This window comes from Glossina fuscipes, unplaced genomic scaffold (genome assembly GCF_014805625.2).
Source record: "Glossina fuscipes isolate IAEA_lab_2018 unplaced genomic scaffold, Yale_Gfus_2 90, whole genome shotgun sequence".
NCBI lineage: Eukaryota > Metazoa > Arthropoda > Insecta > Diptera > Glossinidae > Glossina > Glossina fuscipes.
The window spans coordinates 723714-740896 of NW_023998444.1; the positions used below are offsets into that span (position 1 = coordinate 723714).

Below are 17183 nucleotides of genomic sequence, written 5' to 3' on the forward strand. Positions count from 1 at the left end.
TTTGGACCCGCGGACATGGGCTTGGTAATTGCGACTTTTCTCTGCTCGCTTATGTACAGCCTATTATACATGGTCTCGCGAAATAAGTTTTTCTGTTATTCCAATTATCTTAAGATGTCCAAATATAAATCTTAAGCTTCTTCCTGTTCTTTTTCTGTTTTTTTTTATATATTTTTTTATGGTCAATCATTTAGGGGATGTCCTCTATATATGTAACACTGTGATGGCTAGAAAGAAATTGCGAAAGAGAGAAAAATAATGTAGGAAAGAATATTGTTCAAGTTTTTTAATAGCTTTTCAAGGTCCTATGCCGATAATCGATTTTACGTCCTTGCTGTAAAATAATACAGCAATCCTTGAAATTCTTAAGATAAAATTAAAAATTGTAGCGCAGTAATGTGTTATCCTTAAAAAGGAAAATGCAAAGACATTTCAAATATCAAAAAAAAAGCCTAAAAGCATCTTAACGCGTACTCTTCTTGATTGGTTTGATGATGAACTTGCTATTAACCAAAAATTGTCTACGTTTTTAAAATATATTGGTTCAACGAAATAGTTCCCCAAAATTTTAACAAAAATTCACTATGGAACTGCGTAAGTAAGCGCCTGAGAATCGTTTTGAACATAAATCAAAATTCTGGAAAAATTCATTTATTCTACACCTTCGCTAACATCAAGATGATAGACCTGTGAAAAGAAATCGTCTCGTGACCCTGCTTTCGAAAACCAGCAGCGTGCAAGTACTGCAACTATTTCACTCTGAAGGGTTCGATGTGAAAATTAAGCCGCACTCTGGTCGACTCTGGTCGACCAATCGATGGTAATGTCTGTGAAATTTTTCAGCAAGGTTAGCATATTTCATCTAATGACATTGCTACGGACCTAAGCACTGAGCAAAAAAAAAAAAAAGTTCTGAATTCACTGCATAAGGTTGCATAGCAAAGGAGAAGCTAGATGTTCGCGTACTGCTTGAATTAGTAGTGAAAGCTTTAAGGGACTGAAGAAATGGAATCGGTCCTGGTTCGTAAAGATGACTTATCAAGGATAAAAGCTGATAACAATGTGTGAAAAGTTCAATATGGTCCAAGATAGACAAAGTTGCCAAAACGATGTCAAAGCCCAAATTGACGCCACACTTTACGTTTGATAGAAGTGGAAGAGGATCGTACATTAAGGCTTACTTGAACCAGACAATTGTTAGGAATTAACCCGTCTAAGGTGTGTAATTAATCACTTAACTTAACTTTTTCTTTGTGGGTTTGTAGAACTATTTTTGACGTCCATGTAGAATTTCATGCCAATATATTCAAATTCTGGCAAGTTACAAGTACTTCTACACATACACAGGTAACCTATCGACTTTGGCTACACCTATGAAACAATGATTGGTGAGGTCATGAAATGTCACATTACGGGATATGGGATTTGAAACAATCAATCGAGCGAACATCGGGATGCTTCCTTAACATCAAAAACTCCCCAAATGCTTACCTGATATTTTCTTAATCATTTGTTTAATCAACTGCTTATTTAAAAGAAAAGAACGACTTTATTAATAAATTCTTTATATAAAAAATAAAACAAAAAAAATCTTCCATAAATAACATTCTCTTGATTCTGCCGTTTACGGCAACAAAAAAATATTTCAACATTTCTCGATTACGTATAGATCTTACAGCAAGAATATCTTATGGCTTGTCAATCAAATATTTTTTGTTTTGCATTATTTTTTAAACAAATTTTTCCACAATTGATAGTTCGGGAAATTTCGACCGGACGTATAAGTGATTTTCTCATCTATCAAGGCATACTTATGAGGATAAGGTTTGGCGAGAGCATCAGTTTGTTTACTACAAAAGTTTTCCGCGTAAAAATGTTTTATTTCTTAAAAATTTCTGATAAGTTTACCCATTTTTTATAAAGTCGTACAAAAATCCAGTGAATAGATCCACCATATTAGCATCCTCTTCGCTAAGTTGACTTTTTGGAGTTCTGTTGAAAATATATTGCATATCATCCATATGCACCGCTCGTTCTAAAAATAGAAAACGATGTCAACAATTCATCTGTTTTTCCCATCCAAGGCTTTACCTTTTCGATCGGGAAAACTATCACTCTTTACGAAATATTTTCCAATAAAAGCGAATTCATAGAAGAATACTTGACCCTTTGCTGCCACTATGTCAGCTAAATGATGAGCTCCATAACGCAATAACGAATCCGAAAATAAATCGCAAAGATTATCATAATCATTGGCAGTTAAAGTTAAATCTTCCGGTAAATAATGCTGAATGATACTTTTGGTTTTTTGAGAAAGCTGAGTCGAATTTTCATACATAAATGTTATCGGGAAGAGGGTTTCGTAATCTTTTTGCAAAGTTTTTATTAATTCAGGATAGTGCAAGATGTTGGTTGCGGAATCACAAAATTCACCATTTGTATAACCGATCATTACCGGTATATCTAAGCGGGGAAGTTCCTTCAAAGTTTTATAAGGATCTTCAATTAGGAAGGCTTCTTGTCCGAAATCTTTTTCTATAATCGGTAACCATAAATACACGGGATTGTCTTTACCAAAAATGAACATTTTACGCAAAGTTTTTGCTATTTCGGAACCTTTAAATTGATCGAAGCATTGCAGCAAAGAAGATTCATCCCATTGTTCGGGTATACCGGTGCAATTCAAAACTCTGGCTTGCCGTATGGCTAAATACTGTTGATTACCAATTGGCAGATCGACTTGGGGAGGCAGTGATCCGCTCATTACAATGGCCTTATGGAAGAGACCTTTCGACATGGGCGACACCAAATGCAAGCTAACACTTAAAGCTCCCGCACTATAGCCCATTAGGGTAACATCTTTCGGATTGCCGCCAAAATAATGTATATACTTTTGAATCCATCTCAAAGCAAATACTTGATCTTTGAATCCAGCATTGCCTGGCACAGCAGACGTTCCAAGATTGAGAAATCCTAAAGAGCCCAAGCGGTAATTAAATGTTACCAAGACCACTTTTTTATTTAGCAAATATTGCGGACTCATAAAGTAACTGGCACCGCTTAGCAAATATAAACCACCGGGATGTATCGCAACTACAATTGGTAAAGGTTCTTTCGGTTTTAGCTAAAAGCAGAGAAACAGTTATACACTGTTACATTTCTGACATATTTGCTTCTTCTTCTCACGTCTTTTGTGAACACGTTCAATGTCAAGCAATCTTCAGATTGATTACGAGTCGTGATAGAGGGACATTCATAGCCGTCGTAAAAGGCTTCAATGGTACCGTTGAAGAAGTCCAAGTTTTGTGGATCCTAAGTGGTTGTTTACGAAACGATTATATATATATATGTAAAAATTTTTTTTTTATTAAAAAAGTGTTATCGATCATTTATGCTCAACAAATTATCGATTAGCGGCAGGTATTTATAACATATTCACGATTACACGATTTTAATTGTCCAATTTTATAAATAAGCAATAGATTTAACTTTTCTTTAACAAAAGTAAACGAATAGTTCATATTTAAAGCCTGTTATAAAAAAAATTTTATAAAACTTTTTTTTTTTTAAATTTTTTTTCTTACAAAGCTTTTTTTTTTAATTTTTTTCTATAAAAAAAAGTCTTATAAAACTTTTATTTTATTTTTATAATGGATAATTTTTTACATAAAAATTTAAACAATTTTTATACGAGAAATTTTTAAAATTGTTTTATATATAGAAACTTTTTAAATTTAAAAATTTTATTTAATTACTAAAAAAAAAATTTTATATTTTGAAAATTTTTATGTTTAAAAAATTTGTTCAAATTATTAAAATTGCTTTATTAAAAAAAAAAATTTTAAAGTAAAAAAATTTAACATATAAAAATAAATTTTTATTAAAAAATTTTTACTTAAAAAATAATTTTTTCTAATTAAAAAAAAAGACATTTTTTTTTTTTTTAATCATTTCAATCCAATTCAATATAAATGCATTCAAGGTGTGCAAACCGGTTCGGCAAGGCATTGTACACATGGTGCAAGCAAATCAGCCGCCAATAAATTATTTTATGTGCAAAGTTACCGATTACTCAAAAGTATTTTAAGCGTTTTTTAAGTCATCGATAATATATAGGAAAATGATCATTAGCACTTGAAAATGTTGAAATGAATGAAAATTATTATCTTGGATTGAAAATTTTAAAACAAATATTTCTTAATAAATTGAAAAGTAATTTATTTAAAATTTTTTTCTCATCAATCATTGAACATATATTTAATTTATTTGTATTTATAGTAAATAAAAAAAAAAAAAAAATTAAACTATGCTTTTATTGTAATAATCTCAATGCACATAAAGTTTCAAACTTATCAACTCACTCTAAATCGGCGTTCATTTGTCGGCGGCTTTGCATATGGTATACCAAGAAAACCAACAAATGTTTCGTTTAACCAATCTCGCATTTCTAAACCAACTATTTCTCCATCGAAATCATTGGTATGTATATCGACATAATAACGTTTAGAACTCTCCACCGAAGTTCTAATATATAAGAAAAGAAAAAGAATTATCCAATTAAACTTTCCGTAATATATTAAAATCATTTTAATAGAGATCCGTTCACGTTTAATATGCAATCAGATGTGACTGCGACTGAGTAAAGCGAGAGAAACTAAAGCTTAATTTATAAGCAGAATTTTTAAAAAACAAATGAAACCAAAGTAAAAAAAGACAAAATTATGTTCAGCCACAATCAAGTCTATTCTTTACATAAAAATATATATATATATATATATATGTATATGTCTTTAAAGCTTTGTCTGTGGTAGTTTAGAGCAAATGAGAAAAAAACACTAACGTTTTCATTACTATGCGTTGCCTAGCTTTTTATGTCGGCAAAGTCTAAATTTTTGTATCGAAATTTGCGCCTGAGAAATTCACGTGACTTATAGAGGCTTTGAAATTTATTTTAGGATGTTACACATGAAATGGTGAAATTAGTAAACCCTTCACCTTCGACGCTTACAAATGTGTAAAATAATGTGGGAAAGAATATCGTTCAAGTTTTTTAATAGCTTTTCAAGGTCTTGTGCCCATAATCGATTATACGCCTTTACTTTGAAATAATATAGCAATGCTTGAAATTCTTACGATAAGAGTGTATAACACTTTTATTTAGCTTTTATAAAAGCAAAAATTGTTCGCATACAAATGTGTTATCCTTAAAAAGGAGCATGCAAAGGCATTTCAAATATCAAAAAAAAAACCTAAAAACATCTTAACGCGTACTCTTCTTGATTGGTTTGATGATGATGAGTTTGCTATTAACAAAAAATTATCTACATTTTTAAAATATATATTGATTCAAAGAATTAATTCGGGAAATTTTGGTCCACAAATGACTTGAGAGTCAAGTAAATCAGCGCCTGTGAAAGGTAATATTTTTCTTTTTAACTTTAGTCAAACTATCGTTTTGAACATAAGTCAAAATTCTAAATTATCGTATGAATGAATAGTGAACAGCAATCATGATGTGACTGCGACTGAATAAAGCGAGAGAAACTAAAGCTTAATTTATAAGCAGAATTTTTGAAAAACAAATGAAATTAAAACAACAAAAAAAAAACAAAATTATGTTCAGCTGTAATCAACTCTGTTTTTTACTTAAAAAAAAAAACATATATATATATATACATATATCTGTCCTTAAAACTGTGTCTGGTGTAATTTTTAACAAGTGAGCAAAAACCACCAATTTCTTGCTTTTGAAAACAAAGGTATTCCCAGTTTATATTATATAAATATATGACCAGGAAGAGGAACACCTGTAAAATATATGAACAGCAAGAGGACGACCTGTAAAATATATGACCAGCAAGAGGGAGACGTGTAAAATGTATGACCAGCAAGAGGAAGACCGGTAAAATATACGACCAGCAAGAGAAAGACCGGTAAAATATACGACCAGCAAGAGGAAGACCGGTAAACTAACTGTGGTAGTGGTCTTTGACAGATATGGCTTATGTTAAAAATAAAATTGCCCTTTAATAGCTTCCGATAACCTCTTTATTCTAAATCCTGCTGCCGACAGACCGTAAACATTCACAGGACGGACGGACGCACTTACCTTGATTAATAAGGAAGTTGATGCCGATCAACTTTTTGTAAAGTCTCTGAAATTATCCTTCAGAATGTTATAAGCGTTTTCACAAATTAAACCTCCATTTACGGCAGTGGGTATAGAAGCAAACAAAACTATGAACTGCCAAGTCTCAGATGTTAATTATTAAGCATTTAATTTCCTTGATGGATTTTATATTTTATGACCTCTTTCTTTCGTTCTTTCTCTCTTTTTCTTTTTATCTATTTTTCTCTCTCTCTCTCTCTCTCTGTCTGTGTATAAACACTTCCCTATTTATTTCTCTCACTTTCATGCTTTTGTATGCATTAAAGCAAACAATTGACGGCAGAAGTTTATTTAATGGCCATATCCGGCTCGTTCTCGTTCATAAAATTGTTAACACCTCAAGTTTATATTTTCAAAGTTGACCTGTCCCTTTGCAAAAGGCTTATATTAAGTTTGACGCCTATAAAGACATGTGCGCGCGTTTAACATCATCTGTTTGAAGTTCTTTTTAAGTAGATATGAATGGAGCACAAGAAAAGCTATTTACTTTAGTTTTACTTCTATTATTATTTTATTTTTTTCTTATCATATTTTTACTAGTTTTTCTTTTTTGTTTTTCCTACAAAATAGATTTAAAACTTTAACAAAGTGTTGTTAAATCTTGAACAGTAGAAGTTTAGTGAAAGCATTTTTCTTTTGCTATTAACCACTGATAACTTGGAATTTTCATTTTTTCTGCTTCTGTTTGTAAATGACAGAATCTTTTCATTTCCATTTAAATTACAAATTTTAATATTGCTGAAGGTTTTACTTATAGTAAATTGATATCGATTACAATAACAACCTAACTAACACAATAAAACACATAAGCTTGTATGCATTACTTAGTAATCAGCTAGTTTACTATATATTGTATAAAATATTTAGAAAATTTCTTGTCATATGATAAGGTCATTCGCACAGAAATTCAGGCACAGATGAACACTGGAGCCAACAGTCATAAGGTTAAACTATGAGTTCAATCAGAAAATGTAGGCCATTAGGAGGTTTCAACTCTAAGAAAAATCTCTTACTCGGTATGAAATGAGAAAATTGGTATACGCCTCTCTAGCTGCTTTAAATTGAGATGTAAATCTTTAAAATTCAGAAAGAGATCTGCTTTCAGCTTATAAATATATCTAAGATTTATATGGAGATCTTAATATTTTCAATTAACATAGATGGGAGTTCTTCGTTGTCGTTTCAATATTGTTGAGTATTTTTTGAATATATGAAAATTTTATCAACGACCAGGCAGAGATTTAGGTAAATAGATGAGCTCGGTCAAATCAACTTAAATACTCGCTAAAAAATATGGCATTCAAGCGTATAATAATATTGCAAACACTCGATCCTTTTCCTTATCTTTACACTAGCGCGACACTAGATAAGATATTTGGTGTGGACAAGGTCAATTTATCGATCCTTGACTAAAATTCGGAAATTTATTTAACGATAAGCAGTAGTGTATTTCAGCTAAAGTTGAATAAATCTTACTATTGAATTAGCAAAAAAAAAATTTTTATTGATCGTTTCAAGTAAATAAAAATCAGGTTAAAACAAACTTGTATATCTTCCATATATGCATATAACTTTCGGTAAATTGGACTTTGTGAAAGTTATTGAACCCAAACCGCTGGAAAAGGAATATTTACGTGCTGGGTGTGGAACTGCGTTTGAAAGGAAAACCGGCCCAAATTCTCGCAGATAATCAGCGACCACTATAATTATCACTGCCGCGAAGTAAAAACTCTACTACACTCGCCCATGGCCATAGTTCTCCAGCTATGAGACTGTTATGAACCCCGCCATCTTCTTTCGTCCTAAGCATTGCATTTAAAAGGAAAATAGACTTAATAAAGAAGGCTCAAATGCTATCAGATGGTCAACGACTATTATTATTATCGTTGTTATTATTATTATGGTCTTAGCTCCCCAATTGTAAGAACCTTATGAGCTTCGCCACCTTCTTTGGTCCTAAGCTGCACACTGTTTCTGGCGTGATGAAGTGTGCGCGGTCACCGATCGTAAATATATTCTTAAACTGAAACATTCCCCGAAAGCGCCCAATGATTACCGAAATTTTCGACCAGACAGTCACTTAATGTTTTCTAGATATATTATGTCAATCGTTACAGTTGATAACTTTCATAATTATGGACCCATATCGACTAATCATCTGATTACTTGCATAAGTACAATCAATTAACTTTTCCTAAAAAGATCATTTTTCAATTTGGTTTGTTGTAGTGTAAAAATCGAAAAAGAGTTAAAATGCAAGAGAAGTCCCAGGAAGTCTGCGGGTTTAATCTTTATGTATATGATCACCAAAGACTATGCAAGCCAAAGTTTCAATTTGCATCGTAGACCTCTGATTCCTAATTGCAAGTAATTGCTCAAGTACTCTAGAAACTGTTATGGTAGGTGAATGCCTTTAATATGTAAACGTAATAGAACAGAGGGCGGTGGCACTTGGTTTAAGGGTAAATGAACGCAAGAACGAAAAAAGTACGTAACAGAAAATTGAGTTTTTTTTCGATAAAGGTTAAATTACTTCACACACACACACACATATGACTATATGCTGCATACATGTCTATCAATTTATGTTTGTACGTTTAGATCAGTGTATAGACTCTGGCCTGTAGGAAATAATTTCTTCTTTCATTTTATAGATATTTTCGAAAAGATTACAATTGTGTGTTTCTTTTCCAGTCCTTCTTTTCTTACGTACATAACGTAACGAACTTTCTAAAACATTTTTATTGCATAACAGCATGAATTTCAATTTGTTGTTGTTACTATTACTATTATTATTTTTTGTATTCGTGTTCCCTAGAAGCAGTGTGTTAAACACCGAAAATTTCTTTTCATTGTGTTGTTGCACAAAATAACTGTAAACGTGCAAAAATAGACTTAAAAGGAAAAAAAAATGCTTTTCTCCTTACGAAGGTTATTTTATTTCATGTTGTGATGATGTAATTTAGTCTTTGCGTCTTGTATGTATATTATCAATACTAGCTGTCTTAAACCATGACCGATAAAATATAAATTGATACAATTCAAGTTATCAAAGATTTCTTTGGAAATTCTTCTAACGCTTTAGGATAAACCCTTTCCTTGTATTTTGGTTTGTATAAGAAATACCGTGATTTTCGTTTACTTAATGAATAAAATCAATCACGATGCTAGAGTGAGCAGAATAAATTGATATCGTGGACAAAGAAGAAACTTTCATGGAGTTACAATTTTCAGCACAAAAAAAAAAAAAAGAAAAGAAAGAATGAAATTCACGGAAGACAAGAGCCGCGTACTACAACTCTTTAATTGGCTGATAGTAATCGACCAGATAAGAGACACTCGTCCTTTTGATGAAACTAACACCTTGTCCTGCCTTGAAAGCGCGAATATAAAAATGAGATCATTTATAATAAGGGAATTGGTGTATGTACAGGCGTACCTCGCTTACACCTTTATTCGTGTGCATCGATATATGTTTATATAGATACAGCATAAGCCAAAACAAATGAGAAGATTGCAGTCGGGCAAGGTCGACCTATAAATTCCCTACATCACATTGCCTAACATAATTCTTGCTCTTGCATAAATTTACTATTATAGGTCAGTTTTTATCACCACATATTAAAACTTGGAATTTTTTTGCTCTACAAAGGATCAATTCTCGTAAGAATCCTTATTAGGGTAAATAGGCCGAGATGGTCCGATTTGGTAGAGTTAAGTTTTCTATGTTAAATCACTAATCATATGAACTCCAGTTATCGTTATATGCGATGAATTGTCCATCGGGTCCAAAGTTTTTATAGCAATTTAGAATGCCAAAATGCTGCTAGTTAGTAACTTTTGCCTAAGATTTTGAAAATAACAATTTTCTTCCTTATAACTACTCTTCCGAGTAGGGCGCTAAATAAGGAAAAGTCGAAAAAGTAATTTGTACCGTGTTGTATCGGAACCGTACTTTATAAGTACCGTGTTAAACGGGGGACAAACGCTTCTGCATTGTTGAAGTGAAGAAATGCTAAGGAGGAATCTCAGAAGGCGGACAACATGCATATAGTGTTACTTGAAGTCCTGTAGAGTAAAATCACTTCCTGTATTAGCTCTTGGTGTTCTAAACTGAAAAAACCTTCTTTTACTGCCTCTCTTTGTATCAAGCATTCTCATTTCACCGCCAACTTATTGGTAACCAAGTGTACATAACGCTCCATGATTATTTACTGTTTACAGATGGAATACAACATCCGAGTATTGGGAGCCAGAAGATTTATGCGCTATAAGTACTTTCAAAATTGCAACATTCTTGATCCTATTCCATGTATGCTAGTGGATTTTTACATCCTATGTCACTTGTGGTACAAGGTTATACTTAGTTTGTGGAGTTACTCAGAATGTGAGAGGAACTCACCTTTTATTATACTCGTCTATTCAGAATCATTTCTTGAATAAGTTTAAGCTTGTTTGTCTTTCTGTTCGTCTTATTCTCTTCTATTCAATCTACGGGCCGCCAATTTTTTAATATTTCGTAGAGTGACGTGCTTAGAACGTGTTCAAGAACGAAAGCTATTGAACATGACTCCATGGTCCAGACAACTTCCAAAATAACGCTTTATCGTGGAAAGTCGTTATATAAAAAAAATATCAATTTACAAAATTTTTAGACAAAACTCCCTGAATAATGATGCTTCGACACTCTAGTTTGGTATGAAACATTGGTCCATAGTAGGAATTTAGCGAAAAAGTAGGGAATTTAGATCATCCTAACATATATAGGGCTTATCATGAATAGCAAGCCCATGTATGAAGAGAAAATCTAATTTCTACTTTTTTATGACGGAAAGTGAAAAATAAAAAAAAATTTTACAGAGCAAGTTAAGTTTGCTAAAGCTGGATCATGCCATACAATACTTTGCGTATTTTCCAACAAGCGAGCTTTCATGAAAAGTATCTTATCTTTTCATAATTTTTGGTTTGTTATTACCAAAAGGAGTGAATAATTCTACAAGGCAAGGTAGTGTAAGGTATCTAATAGTCGACCTTGTTCTACGATCAAAATGCTAGGTTGAGCACGAACAATCAAAACTATTGGATCTACGTTTTTTAAAGCGTGGACTAGATGGGTTAGTCTAGCCTTTTTAATAAACCTAACTATCTTATGGATATTATGTTCCACAAGTTTCAAGATGTCCATAGGGTTAGACGCTTCGAAAACCAGCTTTAAAATATTGGAAACTTTCCGGCATTCACAAAGTTTATGTTCAATCCTAAGATTTCGTCCACAATTGCAAATTGGAGAAATATATTTCTTAATGATACATTGGTCCGTTTCAAGCCGTATTCTTGCAAATTAATCGAGAACTATTCTTATGCAATAATTTAAAAAAGAAAAAGATCACAAGATATATTTCCTTTAAAGAAATTTTATCTCGAAAAATAGTACATTTTTAAAGGAGCGTATCTAAAAAAACTATGGCAACCCTATGCTTAGAAAAAGCAAGCAAATGACGAGAAGTGCAAAAAAGAGAAAATGAATTTCAACAACAATTTACCTAAGTCTTTGAATATGCACTGAAATGCCCAATTATAGTGCATTTGCATGAGAGCGTATCGAAGAAAGGTAACCCTGTCAACTCTTAGAAAAAGCAAGCAAATGACGTGGGGAGCAAAAAAAGAGAGAATGAATTTCAACATTCATTATCTTAAGTCTTTGAATATGGACTGAAATGCCCAACCATAGTGCATTTGTATTAGAGCGTGTCTAAGACAGGCAACCCTGTCAACTCTTAGGAAAAGCAAGCAAATGACGTGGGGAGAAAAACAAAGAGAGAATGAACTTGACATTCATTCTCTCACTGTGAATACACACTGAAATGCGAAATGTACTGCACTGGTGTATTGTTTATCTACCTATTCGATTGCATTTAAAATAATCCTTGTGATCGTGAAAAATTGTTTGTTTAAATTCCATATAAATATTATTTATTTAAAATGAAAATTAGCTAAGGTAAATTTGAACTATAAAACATCATCGATAATATGTTTGGTTTGATTTTCCTGATAGTTGCGAAAACCATACGGTAATAAGTTATAAATTGATGTGCACAATACCGGTCCATTTATTTCGGCAAGCTGTTCAACATAATCTGTAGCTTTAGTTATATATATAATGGTATCCTCTTTAGCAAATTCCATAATAGATTGTCGACAAACACCGCAAGGTGGTGTCAATACTTTCTCTTGATAAGCTACAACAGCAGCGTTAGTAAATTCTTTAAAGCCATCGCTAACTGCTTTGCAAATAGCATTTCGTTCGGCACAAATTGAAGGAGAGAAAGCGGCATTTTCCACATTGCAACCACTGTATATACGTCCCTCCTTTGTTCGAAACGCTGCACCCACTTTAAAGTTACTATACGGTACGTGAGCGTACTGTCGTACCCAGTTAGCGGCTTTTATTAATTCTTTTGCTTCATCATCTGAAATATATCCATAAAAAAGCTATTATTAAACGAAAAACCAACGTATTTACATATAACTTGCCTAAATCGTTGTAGTTATGTACACATTCCGTTATAGACGCCCTCATCAAACCCGTTAAATTATTATCCATTATTTTATACGTATTTTGGCAAAATGAAATATGAATATAAATGTTAAAAATCCAAATAAAATTTTCAATATTTATCCAATAGTTTTGAATAAATCATGAGAATGAAATGACATGTTCATCATAGTAAGAAAACTTTTACTTAAAATTGATATTTATAGTTTGACGAAAATAAAAGTAAATGCATTATTGATAAATTTCATTGATATGATAAGAAAATAAGCAGAAAACTACGAATTTCTCTATCTCTATCTCTAACAATCAATGAGTTCGTTTCGAAACGAATCTTAGGCACTCGTCATGCAAAGTAAATGTAAACAATAAAAAAGCTTTTCAATGGTTTAATAATTAATCAATGCTATTACTTTGTTGGTGTGAATGCATTTTTTTTTAAGAGGTCTGGGTGCGCAGTCATATGGGCATTCTTGGTAATACCACTGCCGATGAAATTGCATCTCCTATACCATCTCATTGTAATGATCGTGCTCTGATTTCTGCAGATCTGAATGGAATAACGTCACTTATACTCTTAATTTTCACAAATAAATAAAGCTCTTTGGTTTATCAATTGCGGACTCAGGCGTGACATTATTTGCCTTAAACAGACTGATGTTTAATCACACGAGATGTAATGATCATCTATTCACAATTAACACATGAAATAGCCCTTTACAATCTCCTGATCTTGTCCGAATGGTCGTCATTCCACATTTCGCAAATTGGTTACATGTGGTCTTCATGATCTCAGCCATGCCATTTGGCATTCCCACAACTTAACAGCTTGCTTTGCAATTTTTCCCTTTTTCAAATCATGTCATCACGCCATATAAGTGTTTACAGTCAAATTATTAAGCTAATCCCTTTTACACTCTCTTTTAATCTCTTTACACTCTCGTACTTATAAATTCTTTCATATGATACTCTATACTCATATATTAGGTTACTTCTTGCACAACGGAATTTACTTCTCGCTGTTCTGTTCCGTTCTACTTGGCGTACGAGTAACATGAATACTTTAACAAAAAAAAAAAAAATGGTTGTCTGAGTCGGGTCTGCCGAAAGACTTTAAAGAGAAATTGCAGTCAGAGTCCAAGCAAAAATAATGCTGATAATGACTTTTGGTGCCGCTTTTCTAACTAATAGACATTGTTGCACCTAAAAGACCTAGAAGTTTCACCCTTGATATCCCAAGATATCAATTTATTATTCTTCAAAAGGATTTAAAGGGTTTTAGCTCCTTAGTACTGGTGATCTGTTGATTGGTATCGAAATATTTTCCGTTTTTATATATCTGAACAACCTGCACGAGTGGAATGGTAATGAACAGATAAAGGAGAGAGACAGAGATGTGATAGTATTCGCAGCTTAGAAGGGGTATGTCCAATCGTTGAATGGTATACCCTTACCAGCCGATTATTGACTTTAAGTACGACCCTATATCAATCCTAAGGAAAGTATAATCTATCGCACTGGCTTTTATAGAACGCAAACATTTTTACTTCCAGGTGGTGTATGCCCAATCGATAAGTGATATGCCTTTGCCGACCGAGCACTCACTATAATTGCGAGCGCACATTACTGGCAAGAAGGAGAAGTCTGTCACACCGGCTTTTAACGAAAAAATCGATACCAGATTTTAAATACAAATATATCTCCTTTATTTTACATTAAAATGGGTCATGGAAGAGGACGAGGTCTCCAGCTGTAATAAAAAATATATTCAATTAGTTACATAATACATATAAAATCCTGCCACTTCTAGAAGGTACATCGGGCCTCAACGATTACGTTCCATTCTTGCTTAATCGTCGCTACGGTCTTCAACTCGTTCCACGTTTTGCTCGCTCTTGCTGTTTCGATGGTCAATTATATCGGAATTGTATATAATATATATAATATATGCTATATATTATATGCAATTATATGTAGTATAAACTATATATTTTATATATTGTGTATATTTTATATTATATATAATTGTTATTATATATTATATCCAATATATTATATATTATATTTAATATATTATATATTATATTTTATAATATGCATTATCTATTATATACTGCAAATTTAATACTACACATTATATTTTTTGTGGTGCAATTTTGATATAAGCTAACATTATATTATATAATATATTGCAAATAAATCATTTTGTATAGTGTTCTAATGATTTTTCTAATTGTAACAGGCGAACCGTGAGATAGAGTACATCTTTAATGGCATAGCTATGTAAATATTCTCAATAATTCGAAAAATGTGAGAATAAGCGTCTGAATTATTCTCATTTTAAGGTTTAAAGCATTCGTATAAATTTTGTTGTTGGATTTTGGACTCATTGTAAGACTCATAACAGAATAGAAATGAGCAATCATTCTGTTAAAATTTTCTTATTGGCAGACAGATAGTTTTCGTTCTCTTCTAGAATGATGTGCTTAAGTATTAATTGTTTCACTCAAGATTGATAAATCGATTGATTGCGTTGATATGTCATTTCTTAATAAACTCAGATTTAAAAAGAAATTCATTCGCTGCCAATAAGGTGAGGGCCACATGCAGAGGACTACAGTTTACGCTACACCACTTTATAGTTATTTAAAATAAAGGCTTTTCTTAATAAGGCGTTGTATAGCAAATCCGATACGAACCATTTTCAATAGCTTTCGCTGCTAGGCCAAAATAAGTCGGCCGGTGGACAGTCGGACAGACAAGCCTAGTTGATATAAAAAAGTGAGTTTATCTAAAGTCTTTCTGGTCTTTGTATAAATTCCCGCAAAGTTAACACATGCTTATACAGACCGATGTGAACCGACACTGTAAATTTATCACACTGTCCATATGTTGTATTCAGAGTCTTGAAAATTTCTGGAGATAATTGAACCTTAATAGTCATATTTCAAATGCTTTTAATCCGTAACGTTGTTGGCAACGTTCCAACAAAATGACTCCGTTTTTCTATTTATTATTTAGTTCGTGAAAATTAAAAAAATCGAAATTAAACGAAAGTCTTGAAGCTGACTGAGATTCCTACTTAACTTAGATCGTATGACCATAGTTGATGTGGCGTATTCGCCTAGCCAGAGGTAAACTATTCGTACTGGAGTGATAAACGTATGTTCTTTCTAAGAAAATAATTTGATAGGGGCCTTAATTGTCCATACAAGTTTTAAGAAGTGATAGAGCAGCAACAAAATCTTTGCATAAGGGACGTAGAAGGACAAAATATAGAAAAGTATCCTTTTGGTGAAGGGGGTTTCTCGAAATTGTTTGTTGAAGGCATTTTGTGCTCTTTGTTTTTCTCTCTCTCTCTCTCTCTCCTTCCCACAACAACAACCACCTTCAACTCACTCTCTCTCTCTTTCTAACTTTCTCTCTATCTAATTATTAGTAGTGTTGCCGTTGCTTATAGAATAATTAATTTTAACATTTCTCTCCCTTTCTCTTTCTCTCTTGCTCTTTACAGGTAAAAGTTGATAACTGAAGTATTTCTGGCTTCCCGCTAATGTGCTACATACCATCATATTTGCCTGATCATTATATTGGTGTTTGTATGAATTTATTACAATTTTTACATTTTTTAATTTATTTTACTCATTTTTATGTCGAGGTAGACAATAATAAGCAAATTGTTATTATGGAAATTTTGATTTTCAAACACTTCTGTTGACCAAAATTTATCAAAGAAGCTGCAGACAGTGGTTTAAAAATGAAAAAAAAAAAAAAACAGAGAATAAAACGGAAATTAATATTGTTTGGTTCTCGGCGGAGATGATATACATATACTCCGATAAGTATTCTAAACTATTGTTTTATGTAATTTTAGAATTTTATATTTGTGTAAGTGGTAGCAGCAGCAGGAAATGATGGAAATGGTAAATTTGCCAAAAATTCATTTCCTTATTGTAATGAATATTTTACATAAATTTTACGAAATTTTTTTTAATTGTGTTTTTTTTGTTATTTTAAGGCATATGTGACTTAAAAATCCACATGTGCATTATGTGGGTAGAGATTGATAATAATGACAATAGCGAAACGAATAGTATAAGCCGGGATTTTTAGATTTAGAAAATTTGTATTATAAATTGTTATTGGAAACTTTAAATTGTTGGACACTGCTCCCTTACTCTCTTAAAGTCCAAAGCTGTAGGAAGCTTCGAATTATCGATTAAAGCATCCTAGCTGACAATACGTATTAGAAAATCTCTTCAGAACTTTAGCAGTTCAAATAAGAATAACAGGCATCTGTCCTTACTAACGAAAGTTGAAGTTTGTCTCCATTGTTGGTGCGTATTTGGTTTACTGATTATTGCTGACCCTGCTTTAATCCTGCATGTTATAGGAACGCGGCATGTTTTGTCATTTAATAACTGCGTAGATATGACACCTTACTTATTATCCTTTATTTAT

General features: G+C 32.3%; 3 protein-coding genes across 4 annotated transcripts in view; 1 reads left to right on the forward strand and 2 right to left on the reverse strand.

Moving 5' to 3' along the window:
* Positions 1-17183, forward strand: part of LOC119638468 (nuclear localization sequence-binding protein) — a 255425-nt gene that overhangs the window by 118896 nt on the left and 119346 nt on the right. The gene's annotated exons all lie outside the window — the stretch shown is intronic.
* Positions 1583-4741, reverse strand: LOC119638471 (esterase FE4-like). Its single transcript, XM_038035274.1, has 5 exons — positions 4362-4741; positions 3187-3312; positions 2092-3124; positions 1909-2035; positions 1583-1850 (listed from the first exon to the last, which is right to left on the reverse strand). The coding sequence occupies exons 1-5, from the start codon at positions 4584-4586 to the stop codon at positions 1724-1726; spliced, it is 1638 nt and encodes a 545-aa protein (XP_037891202.1). The 5' UTR covers positions 4587-4741; the 3' UTR covers positions 1583-1723.
* On the reverse strand, positions 11722-12947 carry LOC119638472 (cytidine deaminase-like). The gene is made up of 2 exons (XM_038035275.1): positions 12704-12947; positions 11722-12639 (listed from the first exon to the last, which is right to left on the reverse strand). Exons 1-2 carry the CDS (start codon positions 12771-12773, stop codon positions 12179-12181), a joined length of 531 nt encoding a protein of 176 aa, XP_037891203.1. The 5' UTR covers positions 12774-12947; the 3' UTR covers positions 11722-12178.